This window comes from Archocentrus centrarchus, chromosome 8, assembly GCF_007364275.1.
Source record: "Archocentrus centrarchus isolate MPI-CPG fArcCen1 chromosome 8, fArcCen1, whole genome shotgun sequence".
Classification (NCBI taxonomy): Eukaryota; Metazoa; Chordata; class Actinopteri; order Cichliformes; family Cichlidae; genus Archocentrus; species Archocentrus centrarchus.
In genome coordinates this window covers 26,652,148-26,676,403 of record NC_044353.1, presented here as the reverse complement: position 1 = coordinate 26,676,403, position 24,256 = coordinate 26,652,148, and the positions used below count along the sequence as shown (strand labels likewise).

General features: G+C 40.4%; 1 protein-coding gene across 1 annotated transcript in view; it reads right to left on the bottom strand.

Annotated features, from left to right (window-relative positions):
• Positions 1-24,256, bottom strand: part of znf385c (zinc finger protein 385C) — a 143,993-nt gene that overhangs the window by 4,509 nt on the left and 115,228 nt on the right. The window contains exons 3-9 of the mRNA XM_030736406.1: positions 23,624-23,766; positions 16,260-16,370; positions 8,605-8,824; positions 2,783-3,142; positions 2,413-2,600; positions 1,060-1,158; positions 428-517 (exon numbers count right to left, since the gene is read on the bottom strand). Coding sequence (XP_030592266.1) covers positions 428-517; positions 1,060-1,158; positions 2,413-2,600; positions 2,783-3,142; positions 8,605-8,824; positions 16,260-16,370; positions 23,624-23,766 — 1,211 coding nt within the window. The remainder of the gene's footprint in view (positions 1-427; positions 518-1,059; positions 1,159-2,412; positions 2,601-2,782; positions 3,143-8,604; positions 8,825-16,259; positions 16,371-23,623; positions 23,767-24,256) is intronic.

The window sequence follows — 24,256 nt, the reverse complement described above, 5'->3', positions numbered from 1 at the left end:
TAACATGAAAAAGTCAAGGAATAAAGTTGCATCTAAGAATCTGTTTTTTTTTTACTGATGCTCATCAAGACACTCATCAGGTGATGGTTTCATTCCTGCTGAGCTCTAATCTCAAACTTGCTCCAGAGCAGGTTAGGTCTACAGCACAGGGCGATGTGTCCTTGTAAGAAGGGGTGCCCTAAATAGTATCTATTATTTAATAGTGTCTACTTTATTAGCATCATCACCAGCTACCAAAATGAGCAGCACCTCATGTGAAAAACAAGCAAACAGACATAAAACAAAAATCAGAACAATCCCTTTAATGCAAACATGACTTCTTTATGATCTCTGCTCAGTCCCCTGCCCATGGCCAGGCCTAAAGTTCAGCCATCTGAAGCTCTCGCCTTCCAATCCAACCCCAGTCTCAGCCTCTCCTGCCACTGACCTGCGAGGACAGGGACGTGAGGTTGTACTGGCTGAATGCTTTCTTCATGGCAGACACAGCCAGGCCTGCATAGCCACTCCATCTCACGTTCTGTAGGATGGAGGAGGAGGAGGAGGAGTATGAGGAGAAGGAGAGATGGGGAGGTGCGTACATGACAGGAGCAGAGAAGTGATTAATCTGGAGTGCTGATTCAGGCTGCTGTTGTCAGAGCTGGTCAGTGGGGAGAGCAGAACTATTTTAGACCTGTCTCAGGGGTAGGGGACTTACTGAGTACAAAAGTGTGCTTAACCTCTATGACAGTTACAGGCACACAAGCTGCCTCACCAAAACATAGAAGTCCCTCAGTGCAGTGTAATGCGATCTGTGTGCCTGTGTTTTTAACTGAATGTTTGTCTGGGCCTGGGTCAAGTCAGTTAACTGTTACAGAGAAAAATTAAAACTGTTGTTTAAAAATGCATTAGCTTACAAGCTAGACTGAAATTATTCCAGTTTTGGCAAGCACATTCAAGCATATCTGCTGTAAGAAAAGGCAATTATGCTTTGTTTGTTTTCCTTGAGTGTGTGTGTGTGTGTATGCATGCATATTTGCATGACAGTGTTTTGTTTGCCTGTGTCTTTATGCTGAGACTTACCGCTAAGCTGGAGCTTGGCTGGCTCTTGCTGTGGGGGGTAAATTTGGGTTTGGGTGGTTTTCCGGCCAGCCTATCCTTGTGCCTTCTGCTATTCATGTGCTGCCGAGACCAGCGGAAATACCATTAGCAAGCTAACAAGAATCTGTTGTACCACAGTGGAACAACTTCAAATGTTATCTGCTGAATTAATAATGGATACACATTGAGTACGACTGAGAAATTACATCGCATTACTTTCTACCTCTGCTGCGCTCCTTCTCTGTCTGCAGTACTTAAAGGGTATGTCCTCCTGGGACAGAGGTTTATATAAGACTAGTGGAATGCATTTAAGGCTAAAGAAGCCTGGGTACTGACACATGACAACATATCCTGTATCTTTTCCACTCCAGCATATACAGTCTCATGACACAGATGTAGCATTAAATGAACATCAATAGCAGAGAAATGACTTTCTCAGGCCGGTTTGATGTTGATATAACCAGAATAAATACAAGAAGCATTGCAATAATGAGAGGTAAATAATTGCTCAGTGAGGGCTTAGTTAAAGCATTCGATGGCATCTGTGTAAAAATAGCAGCTTGGATGTATTCTGCACTTACAACCTGCTTTCAGCTGCTTGATTCATGCGTCTGTAAATGAAGCAGCTTTGATTTAAGCTCACAGATTTCTTCCATCAAGGTGACGTTAAAATTGTCTCTCGCATCGAGTATGGTCCTTTAAAATCTCATCAGTCATATTTATCACTTTAATGCACATCATTTATTTTTTTTTAGCTCTTATAATTGTCACATTACAGGGCAATGTGATTTAAGTTCAATGTGTAATATCAATCTCTCGGTGTTTAGGGTCATTTTGTGTGCAGGCACTTTTGTTTTCTAATTAATTCTGTGGCCACATCATCTGCCTGTGAATGTGAGGTAATTACATGCAACGTTTTATCCACTGACTGCCACGACTGGGCTAGAGTGCTTTTCCCTGCAGAGTCAGTAGCACTTCTGCTGTATGTCTTTTTGTACAAAAATCCTACCAGGTTTGCAAGATTCTCACTTAGTATGCATTGAGAAACCTGCAGGACTTCCCCAAGCCCCTGTTTCCCTTCTCATATTTCATTTCATACTGCACAAGAAGGATAAAGAGGTCTCAGAGTGTTAGCTCTTGGCATTTGTGTTCCCCTACCCTCCTGCTGAACAGCAGAAACCTATGGTGGCCTTTGTGGTGCTGGTGTTAAATACATTTCTTTCCATTTATGCCAACTCTTATGCAATGTGAAAAGTTCATCTTTTACAGAGTAAAAGATGCACATTATAAATTATCATTATCATTTAGACATATGCAGTGTAATTTTTTTTTTACCTGGCTCAGTTGGGTCTCAGAGTTCACAAAGATCTCACACACTTCACACTGGAAGTTCTTGCTGGGAACCCCGACGCTGCCTTTGCTGCCCAGCCGCTTGCTCTTGCACCCTGCACGAGCTGCCACCACTTTCCCCCTGCGTCGTGGCAGAACACTGTGACCCTCCAGCATCAGTTTGTGCTTTGTGCCTGGTAGAGCAGCAGAGAGTTGGCAGGTATGTTGTAGTGTGAAAAATATATATATATATATTTTTTTAGGGCTTCAGTTGATAACACTGAACCAAATGTTGAATGCAAATGTGAAAAGCATTTCAAAACATTTCTGTTTTCAAGAAACAAGTGCAAGCTTCAAGGTCACCTCATGCTCTTACCGCTGTTATGTGCCTCCAGCTGGGAGACGGAGTTTACTGTGACTTTACAAACAGGACAATGGAGGTGAGCCTTGCTCTTCTTGGGGTCTTTGTCGTCATCTGTACGAGGCTCCCCATTTGTGCTTGATGTGTCTGCACGGCTGCCTGACTCACTGGCTGATCCTACAGCATCTGGGACTTCAGGGGCACTGGTGTCTGAAGCTGTCTCAGAGAGCTGTGAAGAAGGTGAAATCTGAGGGGAGGAAAGGGCGACCAGCTCCATAGAGGAAACCTCAGATACGGGTGTCAGCATAACTGAGCTCTTGGGATTCTCTTCAAGCTTCACCTCTAGGCTGGTTGATTCGAGATCAGACTGAAGACCTGTATAAAAGAAAGAGCATATTGGCAAACTGAGTTTCATTTAACAGCAGCTTATTATAGACAGCAGTGGGCAGTAACACATAAAATGGAATGGTTTTGTTCACATTTGCTTGAAGCAGCTGGCCTCTGCCAAAAAGAAGAAACGTGATTTGTGGTAAATTATTTAACTGTTGCATGTTCCTGGAAACCAAGCATGGCTGCATTCAGGAATCAGCTGGTTTTGTTCAGAGAAAAGAGTAAATACCACCCCGTCATGTGTCAGTTAAAGATATTTTCACTCCAACTAATAGTCGCTTCAATCACTCACCTAAGTTATGGGTTAAGTTTAACTCAAGACCTGAAGACAAACTAATTTTTTTCCTACTACTACACCATTTACTGAAATTCACTGACATCCTATTGTCTCTGGTTGCCATGTTGCTGCTAGTCTATTCCAGTATTCCAGTGTCTCTTAATCATTTGAATTGCATCAAAATATCAGACACACACACAATGATTCAATTTTAATATTTCACTAAAAGTGTATTTAAATTATTTTGCCTTGATTATTTCCTTTTGCATGTGTAAATATGTGACATTTGGGGGCCTAATTGGTTAGATACTAACAAGAACCTAACCAATTACCAGCGCATAATAAGTGGAAATGTAATTACGTTTTTCAATACATAATGAATAGTTGTATTTGTGAAGTAACTTGTCCCGGGCTGATTACAAGTTAGTTCATCAGAGTTAATATAATCTCAGCAGAGCTTCATGCTGTCTGAAAAACAATTATACACATTAAAAAAAAAAAAAAAACCTTAACATAAAACAAACAGAAATATAAAGACACCAGAAAAAAAAAATCTCCAGGTAAACATTTTTTCATGGTAAATTGTTGGACGCCAGGTTAACAGTACTTTTCATGAGCTGGTTTTGTGGAATTTTCTGATATAATGTCAGCTTTTGTTTTGAACCACGTGAAACAGACTAGATTAGAGCTGGCTTAGGTAAGCAAATGCCATCACCCTTTCCCATTCTCCTTTCTCTCTTTCCCCTTCTTCATTCTCCCTCACTATTCAAATACCAAGTGGACCTGGAGTCTCAGTCAAAATAAACAAACCCATCGACTGCTGGCCCCAGCCGATAAGTAACTGAAGTTCCATTACACGTCTCCCCTTCACCCCATGGCCCTCCTGAGGGAGTCACACACTTCACCCCAGAGCACTGTGCGCTACGCTCAGTGAATATCACCATTTCATTTAGAGAGTGTTCTCTTTCTTTCTCTCTCATACACACACACACACACACACACACACACACACACACACACACACACACACACACACACACACACACACACCACCCTCTGTGCAATTGTGCTCCATTGATTTTCCTTTTTACGTCTCCAAGTAAATTCATCATTGGAGATAAGGGTCTTCCTTTTTCATTACCACTATAGAAAAAGAAACTATATAGAAGCAAGATTAGACAGTCCCCTTGCTGTAATGAGAGTGACCCTTGAGGGATCTGAGCTCCTTTCGAGGGGGCTGGGGAGCAGGTATGATCCTGAATGTAGGTGAAAGACAGGGCCACCTGAGAAGTCTCTAGAGGGGAGTGATACTGATCAGTGGACTTAGCAGAGGAAGACATGGAGGTTGGTGGGAATCAAAGCCCTCAAATCCAAGGATTTAGATCATGAGGTACTTCATTCTCTGCCGCTGAATGGATATCAAATACCCCTGCTGAGTTTCAGGTATCTCCATTTTTAGAAACAACAAATTTTAAAACCTAAGAAAACCTTTAATCTGCTACCATTAGTGCTGAAATAAGTCTGTTAATGAAGTAATTAATCAACATGATATACTGATAACAATTTCAGTAATTTATTAAGATGCCATGACAAACTGAGTCAGTTTCTGACACTTAAAAGGGTGAGTGGGAAGGACACTCAGGACTGCATTGTAGATGGGGGACAGCTGGTGCTGGATTAATGCCATGACTTTCCCACTCGTCCCTGAAAAATGCCTCTTGTCTCTCCTTGTCAGTTGTCCCATTTGTCCTTTGACTGTTTACAAAACTGGCAAAACTCTCAGACCAAAGGCCAGGACTTTGGCAGTGCCAGCAGGCCCTCTGTGAAACAGAACCACACAGCAGCAAATTATGGATCACTGATGTGCAGGTAATCATCAGCGTTCTTTAACTTGAAAATGATTTAATCTATAGCTTTAACAGACTAGTTTAATAAAACAGGTTTTTAGAGCTTTTAGAGCTCACTATTCATAACAGACTGATCCGCTGAGAACTTTAACCGCAGCCAAATAGCAAAGAAATCCAAATATTGGGAGTCATTATGCACACACGCTTGTACACATACAGGTGCCAAGCACTTGATTTAGCAGGAAAGTGTCGATCCAAGGCAGCCTCAGAGCATAAACAACTTCTCTAGGGAAAACTCCCGCCTTTAAATCATCATTACTGTGGTGACAGACAGAGTCCCGGCAAAGACGGTTTCAACAGTGGAGTCAATCAAAGCCGAAGGTGATTGATGCTTGTCATGATTGATGCCAGCTCTCTGTCTCTTAGCGCCGGCCTGGTGCTCTCGTCACTTGCTCAGTCACTGCCCTTTCTTAGGCTAAGACATGGTTTATAAGCATCGATTAGTCCCTTTGTACAACTGCCCGTCTCCTTTCTAAATTCTTGCCCCCCCCCCCCCAAGACAGAATATCTATAAAAAGTAGAAAATGTTTGGAAGTTTGTTTTAAAGTGATAGAAATTAAATTTTTTTGTGAGCAAAAGAGCATTGTTGTTTTTTCATATCTGAATCTTTTAATGCTCTAAAGTTATACTATATTGTGATGAAATCCCCAAATTAATTCTGTATCTTTCACACAGAGGTGTCCCGCTTGATATTCTTTACTTTTGAAAGATTCAGCCTCTCTGGGATGCATTTTTTTTTTTTAATAGCCAATCACATTACTGACAATCTGATTGGCTGAAGTTCCACCAGGTGTCTTTTGTTAGCATTCCACATATTTTTGTCTAACCTCTGTTGTTTTTGCACAGTCAAATATTTTGCAAATTCTGTTTTTTTTTTTTTCTCCAACATTTTACTGCAACACTTTTTTGGAAACAGGGTTTAATAACATTTGTCATTTCACCGCGTAACAAACAACAAATATAAAATCATTCTGCAGAATAACACGGTTTGCCAGTATCTTCCTAACTGCACTGCTTTCTGATCTTACACAATTATGGTTATGTTTGCACAATAAAATCACAATACTGTGGCTCGGGTTAAAAGCAGTACTGTATTATGCTTAGAAGACCTTTGTCAATGGTTACAATAATTACCAACTGGATAAGGTGGTCAAGGTTTAAAGAAACCAGCATTTTGTGGCATGGTTGCTCATTCTGAACACATGTATTTCTCTCTCACCCTGCCATACTGTTATTGAATTTATGTTTTGCAACTCTAGCTTCTCTTAATTGTGCCGATTACTGACACCCCTCCACAGTGGCAATACTCCAGATTTACTTGGAAAACAATTTGAGTTTAAAGTACACTTTGAACTCCATCCAGTGCCATTGTCAAGAGGCTGTATGAGTAGTAGATGTCTACTGTGTCTAAATGTGCATTTAGGTATTTTCTAATGAGGCCGAGGAGGCTGACCTCGTGGGCTGAGAAGAAATCTGTTTATTCAGAGCCAGACAGCCACTGTGCAAAGAATAGCAGACAGGTGTGTTATTGGTTCCTGATGGCAGACAATGTAGGCATTACCCTCAGACAGCTCCCCACCAGCCTTTAGTTTCATGGCAGATATAACTCATTTCATAGAGTGTTAATTTGGAGCCCTATTCCATTACAGTTTGGCATTATGGTGCATGCCAGCACTGGCTCGCACTGCTGCATTTCAATTTCACATTAGGCCAATCACACAATTGGGCTTATTAAAGAGTGTTCCTCCTCACAAAACTGCTTTAGAACTGCAAAATTATTCACAGCATAAAAACTATGTATATTCTCTCTTCACCGACTCCCCTCCTCCACGTTCTTTCTCTCTCTTTCCTTCCCCTTTTCCTCAGTCTTCTTCATTCATTTCATCTTATCTTCCATTTTCCACTCATCATCTCGTTTCGTCTCTGCTGCCGCTTTCCGCTTTCAGAGCTCTCCTTTGCAACAGCACAATATTAAAATGATATTTGATGAGAGTGTTATCAGGCTTCTACTCTTTTGTCCACTTTCTCCTTGCTGAAGGAGACTCTTAGTGCCCCCAGCAAAAAAGTATGTCTGTGTGCACATGGACGTGTCTGTCAGATGGGATAAAGTGGAAAATGTCTCTCTCCAATCCCAGCACCTTCATATCTCTTCTCTGATATTCCATCTAGCGTCCAAGAGCATTTTGAAATTTTGCCTAGATGGTGATCTTCTCTGGGGCAGGAAAGTAAAAATGTAAAAGACAGAGGGGGAAAAAGTGCACTGGCTCTTCTGCATTCCCATCACCTGTGATGGATAAATGAAAAGTGTGGACCTAGACAAGAGCAACATGAGATGGTAATGGGCTCGCTCTGCAGTCAAAATGCCACTGGAGCAATTCATGTTCTCTGAGGTAAAGTTGCAGCTGTACAGTGATGAAAAGTCAACATTCATTTTCTGTTGAAAGAAAACCGATGCACTCCTCTTCCTTTATCACGCTATCAAGTTAAAATGTCTATATTTACGCTGCCAGTGTGAAAACATTTGAACTTTTTGTAAAAGATGATAAGTGCCTTTGATTCCTTTCAGCTTTATTTTCTACTTGATGGCCCATTAAATGAATGCTCTCACCACTATCTGGCTCCCTCTCAACTTTCTTTTCATGCTGCACAAATTCACCAATTCTGGTTCTGTGACTATCCTCTATATCTAACTGAGATTGAGAGAAGGGAGTAAAAAAAGTAAGTGAGGTGAAGTCAAGCAGGCGAAATCAAGAGGCAAAGTGGGCGAAAACAACCCCAGTGAGGTACCAATCGATCCCAGTCTGCCCCTGTATTTACACAGCATCTCTTTATCACAGATTTTCCCCATTCCCATAGCCCCTGAGTCTTCTATACATTACAAGGCACAGAGACAGAGGAGCAGTTCAGAAAAGTTATAGGGGAAAAATGTGAGTTAAACTTTCAGAGGTCAGAATGTACAGTAGGTATAGGAGGGCATGAGGATGAGGGATAAGTTGTACAGAAGACATAATCTCAAAGTGTAACACAGTGGAGGATAAGGGATAAGGGTGGCCAAGTTATGAAGGAGGATGAAACTGTCAATAATGTGAGAAGCAGAGTGGTTGATGGGGTTTAGAAAGATGCAAGGGAGCAGAAGGGGGAATTAGAGGAATCAAAGAGTGATAGAGTAACATCAAGAAGGGGGAGAGTGGAGGAGAAGGATTGCTTACAAATAGCACACTCTTGCAGATGCCATCCTCCCATTTTACCATTATTATACCTACTTGTTCCCTCCTCTAAGCTTGTATCCATAAGCGTAGGAAGCGTTGGCTCAGAAGTGGATGTCTTGCTTATGTCCCGCTCTCGCTCTCGGTCTCTGTCTCGGTCTCTCTCTCTCCCCGTGGATGAGGCCTCCCCAGCTCGTCGCTGCCTGTTTTTCTGGGCCTCCATGGCTTTGAGTTTACGGGCATGCTTGTGACCTTTATAGTGGGCCTCTGCTTGGTTCTGTGGAAATATGAGAGAAAAACAGGTTAAAAGGGAAATGCAGAAATGACTTCATGTATTATCTGCTGGATAGACTGGAGGTCACGTGAAATAAATGTTAAAATGCATGCCTGAAATATTCACTCGCTCACAGGCATACGCAGGCGGCAAAGAGTAGCCTGTTTCTACCTGATAACAGCGCTGGCGCGTTGGGAGGCCAGAGGTATAATTGCATGTGCAATATGCAACAAGAGAGAGGATTCCATCTCTACAACTAACCTATTAATGCTCACTGTGAGAATCGCCCTCTGCAAAACCTAGACGCATCTGGCAATACATGCTAATGTCACACACATCTGAGCACTCATGAGCACACACAAACCCACAAACATGGGCCAGACTTCTGGCTGACTGCACTGCAGCAGTAAAAACACGCAAGTTTCCCTCTGGGTGGATCACGATTTACCTTCGCATTCTTATCATTCAATCCCAGAACAAAGCCTCTATTGTCAGAGGAAGCACGGGTACATACGAAAAGTAGAGAAATCGATAAAGAGATCACTCATTAAAAGCTAAAATAACCTTTAGGGATAAACTCTTCAGCTCCTGGTCTGGATAGAACATGCAGAACTACAGAGCGGTAGGTGCAAACCGAGACTTCACACACATAACAGAAAATTGCCAGTAACATACATGGTGCAGACAGTTAAACTAGTATTCATTCAAATTAAAATACAAATCACAAAAAACAAGGGAGTAATTTTTAAATGTGAACATTTCCACACACTCAGTATTTAACAAGATCAACTATTTTTGTAGCAAGGTATGGTGCAGCTGTTTCTCAAAGACACCAAACTTTACTCTTAAGCTCCCCATTTAGCACCTCCTCAGGAAACAAATCATGCAAATCCTCAGATACTAAACAACTTGCATGAATAGAGTGTTGGCATTTCTCTGAAGGACTCCTAAGTGAGAAATAAATGCATGCATCAAGATGATATGAGACTTGAGATCTCATCAAGGCCTTTTTGAATAGGAGCAAAATGCTGATTTATCTGATGACTTGAGAATGAATAATAAATGAATCCTAAGCCAGTGGTTCCTAACGTTTTTCATCTGATGTATCCTACAGGTTGATGGGTTCAAGTACCCCTTCACCACCAACAGGCAATGTTATTTCTGTTTGATTTAAGCTAACTATTAAGTATTAGGCTAAGTCATATACACTCCTTATCACTTCACTAGGTACACCTGTTCAGCTGCTCGTTAACGCAAATATCTAATCAGCCAATAGCATGGCAGCAACTCAATGCATTTAGGCATGTAGACATGTCAAGAAGACCTGCAGAAGTTCAAACTGAGCATCAGAACAGAGAAGAAAGGTGATCTGAGTGACTTCAAAAGCAGCACGGTCTGACAGTGCCAGATGGGCTGGTCTGATTATTTCAGAAACTGCTGATCTACTGGGATTTTCCCACAGAACCATCTCTGGGGTTTGCAGAGAACTGTCTGAAAAACAGAGGAAAATTTACAGTGAGTGGCAGTTCTCTGGACAAATCTGTAGCAAACTGTGTGATGATCATGTCAATATGAATCTGCGCCACGGTGAATGAAGGCGGTTATAAAGGAGAAATGAGGTCTAACCCAATATTTGGAAGGTGTACCTTATAAAGTGTCTGGTGATTGTTTTTCCAATTTATCCATTACTTTCAGATAGTTAAAAATATCAACTTTAAATCCTTTATAATTATTTGTAGCAGCCTTATTTCTTTCCAGATTATCTTTAGCTAGATTAGCGATCAAATTCAGTTAACGATTGACCATGGGTACCATTAACTGTTTATCAATAACTTCCAGCTGACAATTTTCACCATTCAACTCTACCTTTACTACTCCAGTTAACTTTGTTTATCAAGAGATTTCAACCATTCTATTAGTTTTAACTAAATTGATTTTAGTCCTACTTTTTGGGGGGATATTTCTACTGATTTTTTTTTTTGGCCTTTTTCAGCTTTATTCAACAGTGAAGATAGACACGCAGCAAATGGCAACAGGTTGGGACTCGAACCTGCGCCGGCCATACAGCCAAGCAGCATACATGGTCGCCTGCTCACACCCTGAGCTATCCTGGCGCCCAAGGAGTGTGCTATTTATTCGGTTTTATTCTTGACCAATACTTTTCTTGTTTATTCATTTCTGCATTCCTTTTGGCTGTCTGTTTCAACTGCTTATTCATTAATTTTAATGAACAGTAACTTTTCTTCTCCAACCGTTTCAGGTCCACTTAGTTCTTTAATTAAAATTGTAATTTCTGTTTTTTTTTTCAGATTAGTTGAACAAATCTTTGCACATACCCTGTGGCTACAAAACTCCCCCTGGGATATTTCTACCACTGATAGCGAGTCACTGCCATAAGCAATAATTAAGTTTACTGCTTGTGCAGTATCGTGGCAGCGATGCAAGGTCAGAGGCACACACATACGCAACCACTACCAGTCTAATGTAAACAGAGTTTGCAACATATGGTGTTAACCGTGTATGCTTGGCCAGCCTAATGTGCCTGTTAAAGCATCTGTAAAAGCAACTCAAATATATCTGCACACTGTCGGACTGGTTTGCAGAGAAAAGGCTTCAGAGCTTGGCCTCACAGCTTGATGTGACGAATTCTGCCAGTGAGCTCTCCACCATTTGCTTCTCCATCCAACCGAGTCTCAGTGGAGGTTTGAAGGACAAAGTGTGAAATGAGCTTTGGTTTTCACCACCCCATCAGCAAGACTACAGGGAGATATGGTTTCTTCAAAAAGATTTAAGAATGTCCAGTGATTAAGAAATTTCCACGATAAAAGGAAACACAAGGCTATATCCGGTAAACACATGTTGTGGGGGGGTGAAGAATGCCACATCCCACAGCTCTGAAATGGCACTAAATTTTCTCTTCCAATAATGACTTTCTTGTAGGAAAAAAACATACAAGTGAAGTTGTTGTTCCAGTTGGTTTGTTTAATTCTGTGAGTGCAGAGCTGCCTCATTTGATTTCAAAGCCTGATCAATGAACTTTTCATTTTCCCCTAAAGTTACTGTTATTGGCTCAATGTATAAATACAAGCAGACCAATATTGTAAAATGACAACATGGTATATGGTGAACATAAAGAAAAATATGAAATATTTTTTAGCAATTATTCTCTTTCAGTGCCCCCTCCTTAAAATATTTCAGCAATGCTGTCTCTGGGTTATATTACACAAGTATTATGAAACTGTTTATTCTCCTCCATCTAGACCAGAACTGTTTGTTTCTTTGCTCTCAAGCTCCTCCTAGAACATCAGGAGCCACACAGGTACATCTTAGGCCCCTGAAGGTTCTAAGCTATATCAGATAAAAAGATGAGATAAGATAAAACTTTAATGATCCAACAACGGGGAAATTTACAGCAGCTCAAGTACAGAGAAGAAGGATAAAATAAAATAAAATTAAGTAAAATAGAAAACACTATATACATAAAAACTAGCAGATATCAAAACACTATATATATTTGTAGTATGTAAAACATCCTATCATTTTAATTTTATGACAATAACATCTCATTTATAGTCACAAAAGTTGAACTATACATTGGGGACAGGTGGTCATCTATTAATTGGAAGGTCAGTGCATCAATCTCTGACTCCTCCAGCCATATGCTGAAGTATCTTTGGGCAAGATACTGAACCCCGAGCTGTCCAAGATGCATCCATTGGAGTGTGTGTGTGTGTGTGTGTGTGTGTGTGTTTGACTGTTAGAAAGTGCTTAGGTAGCGATAAAAGCAGTGCATTATTATATGTGTGATTGGGTGAGTGCTTTGAGTGCACAATTGAGTAGAAAGGTGCCGTACAAGTACCGGTCCATTTACAATGACATATTATGACACCATCACGCTGCCTAGTAACCACCTAGCTATAGGCTAATATGACCCATTTCTAACATATACAACTTCTACCACCCCTCTTTCTCTCTCTCTCTTTTTTTAATTTTATCAGTGTGATTATGTATATCAGTTTGCCAACAAAACAAACAGACCAAACAATACTAAAGTAAAATATTAAAAAAAAAAAACAATGTTCCAAATATGCTGAAAAAACTTAATAGTTAAATCACTTTTGGGAAAAAAGATTTATTTGATTTCTTGCCATTTAAGATTCTATTAATTCTATTGATTCTACTCTAATGTCAGTACAGATGGGCAACAAAAACATATCATAATCAGGTGTCATCAGAATAGCTTTAATGCACCCTCACTTGGATTCAGTGTACAAGTTCACACAACACTTAATGACACCTCATGCACTATGGACGGGACCATTCTCACCCTCAAGGAGACCAATCCCATGTAAAAGGTGGCCACTCAGCTTTGTAATGATTTGCAATGACCCCTGACATCTTCATGAGTGCTAATTTGCAGAGCCAGCCTATGATTGAGGACCATACAGGGAAAATACACACCTTTAACACTTTTATTAAGTGTTTATAATGAGCAACAGTGGACTGAAACCATAATTCAGGTCAGTAACTGACTCCATCCCAGGCTACTCTGTTGTAAATGATCACACTGCAAAACTCTTTGTATTGATTAAACTGCCACAATAACACATTTTCTCTAAATTATTTTTGTGGCCAAAAGAAATTACTTAAATTAAAGAAGGTGGAGCGAGTGTTTGCATTCAGAGCCCTACAAATACTACAGTAAAAAGAACAATTATAGATTTTTTTAAGATAAGTGTTTTACTGACATAGATTTAATTTTAAATATTACCATTATCTTCTGTAATTTTAGGTGTACAGCAACACCCCTAAGTCTGAAATGTCTCCACTATATTTGTCTATGAAAATTAGATTACCAATTCAAAAATGAGGACTAAGCAGCCAATCTTAAGGCTGAGTCTTGAAGATTTTGTTATTGTTAATATTTCTGAATGACCTTGTCCCTTACATGTATTTATTTGAAGCCTTTAGCTGCATCTGTTTTTTTAGTTTCTTTCTTTTAACATTACACCAGGTGATTTGTCTAACATTGTGTACAGAGGCAGGCAGACATTGCATGCCTTGCCAAAACAGAGTGGCAGGCTGTGTGACTGTGCATCTTTTTTTTGGGGGGGGGGGGGTTACTGTCTGCTGTGGCAAGATCATATAGTGTATAGGTGAGAGTGAGAGAACTGCATCTAATGTGTGACTTGTGCCAACCCTGGAGGTTTTTCATTACAGATTTAAGACCCTCCATAGTACAGAGTCAGCACTGTTAAGGGCCTTTAATCACATTCTCCTGGCATCTGATTCTGGTGATTATGTGGTTCTTGTTCTGCTTGATCTAACTGCTCCTTTTGATACGATATCCTAATATCCCATTTATAGTATCTTGTGGGTATTCTTGGCACTGCTCTGGAATGGTTAAAGTCTTATTTAGCAGGCAGAACTATTTCTGTTCTGATTCCTCCTCTGCCCCCCTGTTATGAGGGGTTCCACAGGGCTCAATTTCAGGGCCCCTGCTTTTTGCACTTTATCTGCTTCCATTGGGATCCATTCTTAGAAAAGACGGAATCTCTTTTCACTGCTACACTGATGATAGCCAGATCTATGTGCCATTAAAGCTGAAAGATGGCTTCTCAATTAAATCACTTCTTGCATGTATTGTGACATTAAAGATTGGATGACCCTAAATCTTTTACATTTTAATAAAAAAAAAGACTTAAGTGTTGGTGCTTGGACCCAGTGACTCCTGTTTGCTTCGGGATCAAATACTTATTTCACTCAATGACATGCAAGTCAATTTGTAACTTTTATGTAAAGTGTTCTTTCTGAATTTCTTTTGGTTGATATTATGTCTATCTCCATTAAAATGAAAATACCATAAAAATTAGAGAGTCCATTTCTTTGTAAGTGAGCAAACTTACAAATTCAGCAGGGGATCAAATAATTATTTTCCACACCGTAGGTTGCCATTTAAATTGAAGAGAAATGCTCCCATGTTGTGCACTACTTTATCATTATATCACATGGTGACTGTTGTGGAATGAAACATATAACAGTGCATTATTTCCTTGAGGTTGTGGGCCACATAAAATGGGCTGTAACACTGGCCTGGCTCTACAGGGATAAGTGGACCCAGACCATTCCAATGAAATTCCCCCATGGCACAACATCCCCTCACTACAGGGGTCAAGGGCTCAGATTTTTTTCCTCTGAATTTTTATCTGTTTATATGGCTGCCACAAGTAGCTGATAGCTTAGCTTAGCACACATACTAGAAACCTGGAAACACAGCTCTATCCACATCCATCAAAGATACACCCCAGAGTACACCTCTGCATCACTGCAGGTGGGTGAAAATTTGAACCACTGAGGAATCACTAAAAACAAGCTTGTCAGCTGGTGTTAAGTTGCTCTTTTAGGTCTATTTGTGCTCTACTGAGCAGCAAAGTGAGCTTACTTATTTCCCCTTTGAGCATTATGCATAAGGATAAGTTGGTATAATATCTGAGCAAACTCTAAGGAGGGTGCATGGAAGTGTTAGAAAAGTATTCATGCTCTCTGAGAGACAGATAAAGCTACAGTCAGACCTGACACTCCTCTTTAAGTCGGTGTGCGGAGGCAGGGAATGGGATTTGCTCTCGTGTGTGAAGAGCACGACTGCATCTCTGCTCCCCCCCTCAGCTCCCTGTCTCCTGTGCCTCAGACCTTCTTTGAAGATGGAGTCCAAATAAAAGTGTGTGACTGCGTGTGTGCGTGTGTCTGCATTTAACTGTGCCTAGCCCTAAGAAGTATTCTGGCTTTCTGGGCAGTTATTTATTTGTTTATATGAATATGCATAAAATGTCATGGGATGTTTTCCTGCATCTGTGCGCGTGCGCTCTAGTCTGCATGTTTGTGTGTGTATGCACGTGTGTGTCTGTCTGTATCCGTGTGCCTTAGCGAGGATGGCAAAATGGAGTAGGGAGCCGAGAATGCTGCTTCCTGCTGTGGCTGCTGATTGTTTCTGCTTTTTGCTGATAAACGGCAGCTCTCCCTGGTGTCTAATCCCTCGTACCAAAACAACTTGCAAGAAAGGAAAAATGAACAAACTTTTATACACAAAACTGAAAAAAAAATTAAATGGCCAAATTTTCACTTAAAGGTACAAACATTTGCATAAAGGGATACACTTAGACTTTTTTTTTTTTTGCAATTGCTTATACACACGATACACAAGCACACACAGCATACAAAGATCTCAGGTAATTGCCAACAATAAAAACATGACAATAATAAAAACAAAATTCAAGAAGATAACAGAAGACCAAAACAATCTTGTCTGGGGCCAGAGTCACTTTCTAGTGTAGATCACTTTTATATGAGAGATACTGTCTGTTTCTGTGCCTTGTTGTCCAACATTATCTCTATACTCCTCATAAACACTGAAACATAAAGCCAATGCAGCGTGTCTTACCGTCGAGTTAAAGCGCAGGTGGCAAATGTTGCAGGAGATAATCTGTTTCTTCTTGAGTGGCTGAGGGACACCAAAAGTGTGGTTGATCACGGCCTTCTGGACAGGGTCCATCTGGGAGACAGAAACACGTGACAAACACAAGCTATATTTGTTCTATATGATTTTATTTTCCCAAATGATAAAAACAACTTTGTCTCAGAGGTGAGGTGAGGTTAGTTCCCATAAAGCCAAGATTCAATCTTCAGTGTAAGCATTTTTTTTTTTTTGTTATAGTCTAGTAAATCAGCAAACTGCGTGAAATAACTTGATATCCAAGCACTTCTACCAGCGACTGCTGTGTATAATGGAGAAATGCCATGTTCTGGTCACAGAAGAGCAAGAGCATCCTTCACAAGTTAGCTTTTTGGAAGATTGTTGAGATTTTCTTAAACATATGAGTCAACTGATATTTTCTTTTTTAGAGTAAGTTAGATTGTCTTGTTTATGACTCGTGTGCACTAGTAAGTGCTCTTAACTCTCCCATGGCCCGCTGGGATTTCAATTTGAAGCCTAGATTTTATATGAACTAGTTTGATCTATATGATCAAACTTGAATTCCCCCCAGTTGCATGTTTTTCATGAATTTGTGCATGAAGAAATCTGTGGCATCTAGTGCAATGCAACGTGTTCACTTTCCTTTAAAGGTGGTGTTTGTGCGTCAGTTTGGCAAAACTTAAAGGGGACCTATTACACTCTTTTCCAACTCCAAACTTTTACTCTCAGGAGCTTTGTATGATTCATAGTTTGACGTAATCCTTATTAGGCCTTGGTCCAGCCCTTCAATTTATCTGCTAGTTCCTCTGTCTTTTATGGCAGCTTTCTTTTGACTGGTTTTCCCAGGTAAACAGAAAACTTGAACAGCAGGTAAACAGGAAGTCCTCACAGCCAGAGCGGTATGTCAGAGATAAGCTTACAAGGGTGTCACCAGATCATACAGAGCTAAGAATAGAAAAAAAAAAACATATGTGTAACACAGTCTGAAGTCTGGGATTTTGGCTCAGGAATTAATTTTACATGACTTTTACTGAATAAATTATTTGGAACTTTGGCCATGTTTAATATGAGCTTCATTATAAGATTATAACAGAATAACAGTATTGGAACAGTGAGGCCAATAGATTTATTGTTGTTGTAGACTGAAAACATTTGGGTTTGACAAAAAAAAAAAAAAAAATCATTATAAGACAAAAGATGAACATTTCAGTTTTTTACATCTGGATCTGATACATAGTTCAGAAAACAGCACTCACCCATTTTTATTGTGAGCAAAAGGATTGGAACATGTGGCTGACAGGTGTGTTTTATTGCTCAGGTGTGCCCTGTTATATTGATTATTCAGACAATAAATAGCGCTGAATGTCTACGCTCAGTTTGAGATTTGGGTTTTGCCTGTGCACACTGTGCATTTACATTTAGAGGAGTAACCTACATGAAAACCAGAGAGCTGTCTGTGGGTGAAACACAAGCAATTGTGAAGCTGAGGGAAGATGGAAAATCAATCAGTCAATGCACAAACATTAGCCAGTACAACCATTTGGAATGTCCTAAAGAAGAAAGTTATCACTGGTGTACTAAGTAACAAATGTTGAGCAGACCAATGAAAACAACAGCAGTTTATGACAGAAACATTGTAAGTGCTGTAAAGGCACAGATACAAGCCTCAGAAATTCTGGTTTTATGGACTGATGAGACAAAGACGAACCTTTAACAAGGTGACGGAAAGGCTAAAGTTTGGAGAAACAAAAGATCTGCTCATGATCCCAAACACGCGAGCTCATCTGTGAAACACAGATGTGGAGATAATGTCATGGCTTGGGCTCGCATGGCTTCTTCTGGGACGGGCTCATTAATCTTACTTGATAATGTCACGCATGATGGCAGCAGCAGTACAATGAACTCAGAAGTCTACAGAAGCATTTTGTCTGTCAATTTAAAGAAAGATGCAACCAAACTGATTGGGAGATCCTTCATCATGCAGCAAGACAATGACCCAAAACACAATGCCAACACTACAAAGGAGATCATCAGGGGCAGGAAGTGGAAGTGGCCCAGTCAAACTCCAGACTTAAAACCTATACAGCATGTTACCTGCTAAAGAGGAGACTGAAGGGAGTAACCCCCCAAAACAAACAACTGAAAGAGGCTGCAGTGAAAGCCTGAAAAAGCACCACAAAAGAAGAATGCAAAAGTTTAGTGATGTTGACGGCTCACAAGCTTGATGCAGTTATGGCAAGCAAAGGATTAGCAGCTAAATATGAAGTCTTATTCCCTTTAATCTATTTTGACTTTATCTGTTCCAATACTTTTGGGTGGGTTCAAACAAAAGGTACTATCTTCTAAACTGTGTATCAGACCCAGATGTAAATACCTGGAAATAAAAGCTGAGATGTTGTTCTTTTGATTCATATTGATTTCCTTTTTCTTTTTTTTAAATGTCAAACACAAATGTTTTTAGTCTAGAGCAAAAATCAAGGGACTGGCCTCACTGCTCCAATACTTTTGGAGGGGTGTGTACATATGACAGAAAATAAGGGAAAGGAAAAAAAAGCAAAGCCATTTTGGGGCATAGTGGATGGAAAAAAAATAAAAAAAAAACAAACAAAAAAACTGGAAAGCACTAAATGTTACTGGTAATGTCAGAATCAAAAGGTAACCCATTTCTGCTGTGAGGTTGCCACAGTCTGAGCTCTTGCTGTGTGCAACCAGAGGGCATGAAGAGAATCCTCCTCACATGAAAATCAAAGCGTACCAGTATTAATAAAACATATTAAAAGTAAAAACAAGCAGAGAGCATGTTTCAGTGACAGCTGAGGATTATGGCATAAAACTGAAATAAATGAAGGCCGTGTTACCCTTTAATGCAAAGAGAATAACGCGATACCTGCCTGCAATGTCAGCACATAACACGGTTTTTCTGATCATCAGTAGTTCTTTGGCCTACATACGCTGAACATTACCAGCGGCTTTGTTTTGATTACAGATGCTCATTAAGAGTCACACTGCAAAACTTCTTCTGATGCACTAGACGAGGGCAGACTTCATATTGAAGAGATAAGGTGACAAGGCGCCACCTTATTATGCATGCAAGCTAATTATTGTACTACTGCTGCTGGTGAATTGCCTAAATGAAGGAAAGAAATGAGACTATTGCAGCCATAAAAGTAAATACATTTAGGTCTGAACTTATGCTTTATAAAATTGGCTTTCCAACTGCTGTGTAAAGGAAAAGGATAAAAAAAACCAAAAATGAATCGAAGTCACAAAACCTGACAAGGTCAAAGTGCTTTCCGTCCCGCTTTGTTAAAGTGCAACTGTGATTAGGTGCAATTCAATAAAGAGGAGGAAATACTACAACAGCGATGACATATACTGTACATCATTTAGTTGGGGAATAAATATAGTAATAATAGTAATGAAAAAAAAATGGCAATCCCTAAAATAATAGAGTTCAGTTAGCCTTGTATGTTAGCCTAGCTAACTCTGGTGTAGTTACTTTTAATAGCACACGGTCTCTGCAAAAATAATAATGAAAAAAGAAAAGCAGCACAACTGCACCCAACTAAAGCCCAACTTACTGTCTAATCAGAGGATTAACTTATTTGATCTTTTAATGCCTATTTGCGAGATTGGAAACATTAGCATATTCAAAATAATTCACTCAAGGCTTATAGGACCGAGCTGTTCTCAATACAAGTATTACATTCCTGTTGGCATTGTTATTTTTTTTTATTATCTCACAATCTTTGCACAGCTGAGTTCTTGAGAATTGCAAAGTAAAGATGAAAATGATTTTTTCCCCTTAAAAATCTCAGATTCAAGGTCGTTTATTCCCATTTTTTTCCTGATGCAAACAGGATTTAATTTTCTTTTACTTAAGCAGGAAAGACAGGTGACGTTTTGCCGGCGTCACACTGGCTTTGCCTAAATGAAGTAACTGCCACTGTGTTTAGGCGACAATTAAAATACCTCCTCTCTGTCAAACTCTTCTTCAATTTAAATATGTAAACTAAAACAAAAGCTGAAGGCAGAGCCACAGTGATCCTTATCTGTAGTGAGTTACACCTTTGTGCGGTGCATTGCAGTGGTGATAAAAATGGGAGAAGTATGGTCCTTAAACTGTTAAATAAATCAACACCTACACCATATGTGTCTACTGGGAACAGAGTTTTTTCTTTATGAATGTATTTTCATTGTAATCTCAAAAAAAACGTCACTGTTTAAACTTTATGAGTCATTGCAGCCCACAGCGAAGTGTTTACTGGAGGTTTTAGACAGACTAGCACTGTTTTAACTGCCAGTGAAAAGACTGCAGAGAGCCCCAGAACATCATACTATAAACAGCAGGGTGAAACCTGAGGCTTCATTATAAGATCAGCATTCCACAGTGACAGCTGATTTCACTGGGGCACCCTTCAGCATGGTATCATATATAACAATCACCTTGGATGTTGCCCCAGGCTGGTACAGGGTTTGACCCACTATTCCTCTGTTCGTTTGGGAGAGGGGTCTCCGGGGGGGCCGGGGAGATCACTCTTCTCACACTGAGTGACACCACCATGCTTACTGAAACCACGCTGGTGGCTATGCTGGCAGCCTCACCTGCCCAGAGATCAAAGAGTGCTGGGGTGCTCATGTCACACTGCTTTGCTTTGTTTCTGGCACATAAGCCTGAATCATATTATTCAATACCACAAAAAACTGTGCCATCCAAGGCAGCTGCCTCTTCTGTAAGAATAAAGTCTATTTACTACAGCTTCCTCATGGCCAGGTGTGAGAGGGAATATAAACACCTCTGACAATGAAGCCTCCGTGCTGCAGGTATATCTCTTCCTCAGGGCTCTTTCCCATTGTTGCTTTATTTTGGGCTCCTCTACATGACTCAAAGATATCTTTGGAAGCAACTGACTTTTTCCTTTTACCAACTGTAGCCCGGCCAAGGTAAACCTAGCTCTTCCTGCTGCCCTCTGTCCACCTTACCAAAGCAGGCTGCACACAGATATTTGTTTTAGGAGCTGAAGAATGTGTCCATTGTCTGTCCGCAGCCATCCTGAACCAACTGCTATAAATGCGTCTTTTGTCCAAGCCATCGGTTCTCTCCTGCCATCCTAGTGCAGACAGAACTTATCCTGCGCCGGGCGGCTGAGTCCGTGATGGGCTTTCAGGGTAGATAGATAGAGACAGAGAGAGAGAAAAAGACACACAAAGGGATGAGGAGAGGGTGGAGCAGGGGGAGGATGTAAGAAGGGACACCAGGGGAACCGGAGGATATTTGGTTTTGGAGACAGGTGCATTCATCTTCCCCCCTGCACACGTCTGGGACAACGTGTGCCTTATCAGGGCTAAGAGAACCTGGGGCTCCCTGCTGAATGGACTTTGTGATTAATGCCACAGCTGCACTGTCAGACTGTGTATTATGGAGGCTAATCATCTCCTCCCGGGACTGAAGTGACACTGATTTGATGTTATTTCTGTGGTTATCATAATTTCTGCATTGTGGTTGTGGTAGATTCCAAGTCCTACTGTGAGTTGTATTCTATTTAACAATGGCAGACTGAACATCATTGCAACTCTAAATATGATTTCCTTTGTACTAGCTTGCTACATTAATTGGTAATCTACTGCCTTTTTTTTGTCTCCAATAGCTGTTACTTCTATGGAAACTTTTATTTCTCTAATAGGGAAGCATAATGTACAAAAATAAAACCACAAATTAGAATTGTGAGGCACAGACTTTGATTTGAGAATAAAACCAGCAATTTTCCCATTGAAACGCAGGTAAAACGCAGAGAAAACACTGACCAGAAACCTACCCCACTGCTTCCACCACTAATATAAACACATGAGGGTGTTGGAGAACTGAATGTTTATCATGCTGCTTTTGCTGCTATAATGCTCAATCCTCCACAGGGCAGTATAGCCGACTCCATGACCCAAAGCAGTAGGCGGCAGAACAAATGAAAAAAACTGCACTTTTCACACAGGTTGGCAACCCCCTACATATACAAATACACACCAGAGAGCAAACATTTATGTCTCATCCACCCCCTCACACATGTCCTCCATTGTAAAGAACCAGCCAGACAGATGACTGTACCTCTCTCTCATGCATCCTACCCTTTTTATGTAGTTTCAAAAGGTGTAAAAGTGTATGCAGGAGCTTAAGCTCTAGCTTATGCTCCATTTACAGACCAGAGAACTGGAGACAGTTTCATATTGCAACGAGAGGAGTGAAAACACTTGCACACTGTGTGCACACTCTACTGCAAACAGACACACACGCACACACACACTGCAAACCTAGGATCAAAGAAATCAAAAATTCTTGCACACATACACACTCCAAACGACAATGGCCACAGTGCTGCTGGTAAGTAAAGGATCAAAGATACAAGATTTTAATTCCAGAGACTGAACCATCAGAGCCAACGTGCTTGAAAACTGAATGGTTTGTGTGTGATGTTTGAAACAAAAGCTATTTTTACACATATAATGCAACCCTCAACTTCCCCAGACATTACCTGGAGCAGCAAGTGAGAAAACAAATGTCAAACACAGAACGATCAGATGAGATATTAAACAATCTTTGAACTCTATGTGACCTCCAGTTGCACACAGGCAATCATCTGATCAGAAGTGTCTCAAAACTAAATTAAAGGTCAATCAAATGCATTAAAAAAAACAACAACAACATATGCATTCTTTTAAACAATGTCAAGAGGTTGACTAAACTTTCACTTTTGAACCAAATTAAACTAAATATGGTGACACAATGCCGAGAGGTTAAGAGCATCATTGAAGATTATAACCTAAACCTAAACTAAAGCCTTGGTGCAGCATTGGAGGCCCACAGTATGGCAGGGAAGGTAGCATTAAAGTGACAAACAGGATATAGGTTTATAGGCCCGTATTTCTTTGTAACAACCCCTGATATATACCGACTCAGCATAAGGGGGCATAGTGACACAAAAATGATGAAGTATGTGGATGAGTACTGTACCCTGACCTTTATACTTTAAAGGTATGCCTCCTGCTGCCACAGAGTACAAAATAAGGCTAATATGTCTCTTGTGAGCTGTTTTCCAATCAATACCACTGACTGTGTGATAGTTTTTCCAGTTGATTAGGTTTTAATTTTTTCTCAACTTGCCTCAAATTCTGTGTAACATGTAACAGAATATGCAAGATGAGACAAAATGTTAAAATATTTCCTACAAATTATTGTTGGATGATGCAAGTCATTGTTCCCAGCTCACCTTAAAACCTTTTTTTTTCCCAGTCCCGACTATTTAAAAGTAATGGTCATTATGAAGAGCCACTAGACTCACCGTATTAAAGTTAGGGAAGAGGCTAAGGGGGGAGGATCCATTGAGTCTGAAGGGCAGGAGGTGTTTGAGGTCGAGCTGAGGCTGCAGAGGCCGTCCTGGGACAGGGAGGGAAGCCAGAAGAGGGCTGCCCTGGGCTGATGTACCTGGACAAAACAATGAGACAGAAGTCAGAAGTTAAGAAACATTAGCAAATGTTCACACAAAAGATATTTCTGTCTCAATGCGACTGTAGGAGAGCAACTACACTGTTGGCTACAAAGGGGACAAGTGCAGTGCTCAGGGGAGGCCTGACTTTGATTTATTTGATACCAGAGGCACCATTACACCTCCAGCTGTCACCAAGCACTCACTGTGGAACTCGTTTGTGTGTGCACGCTTGTGTGTGTGACTGGCCATGCACTTGTATTTGGGACAATACAATGTGTTTACTGATGTACATGTTTGAGAGATGGGCAATTTTACTGGAGATTAAATACCCCAATATCTTCAACTGTCCGGGCTTATCCTTCAAGGATACACACCTGCCCCTTATATACATGCACACATATGCACATAAACACATGATTTAATTACTGATTTATTGGCTAAAAAAAAAGGTGCCTGCACGAGGGGAAGATGGGAGTTATTGGATTT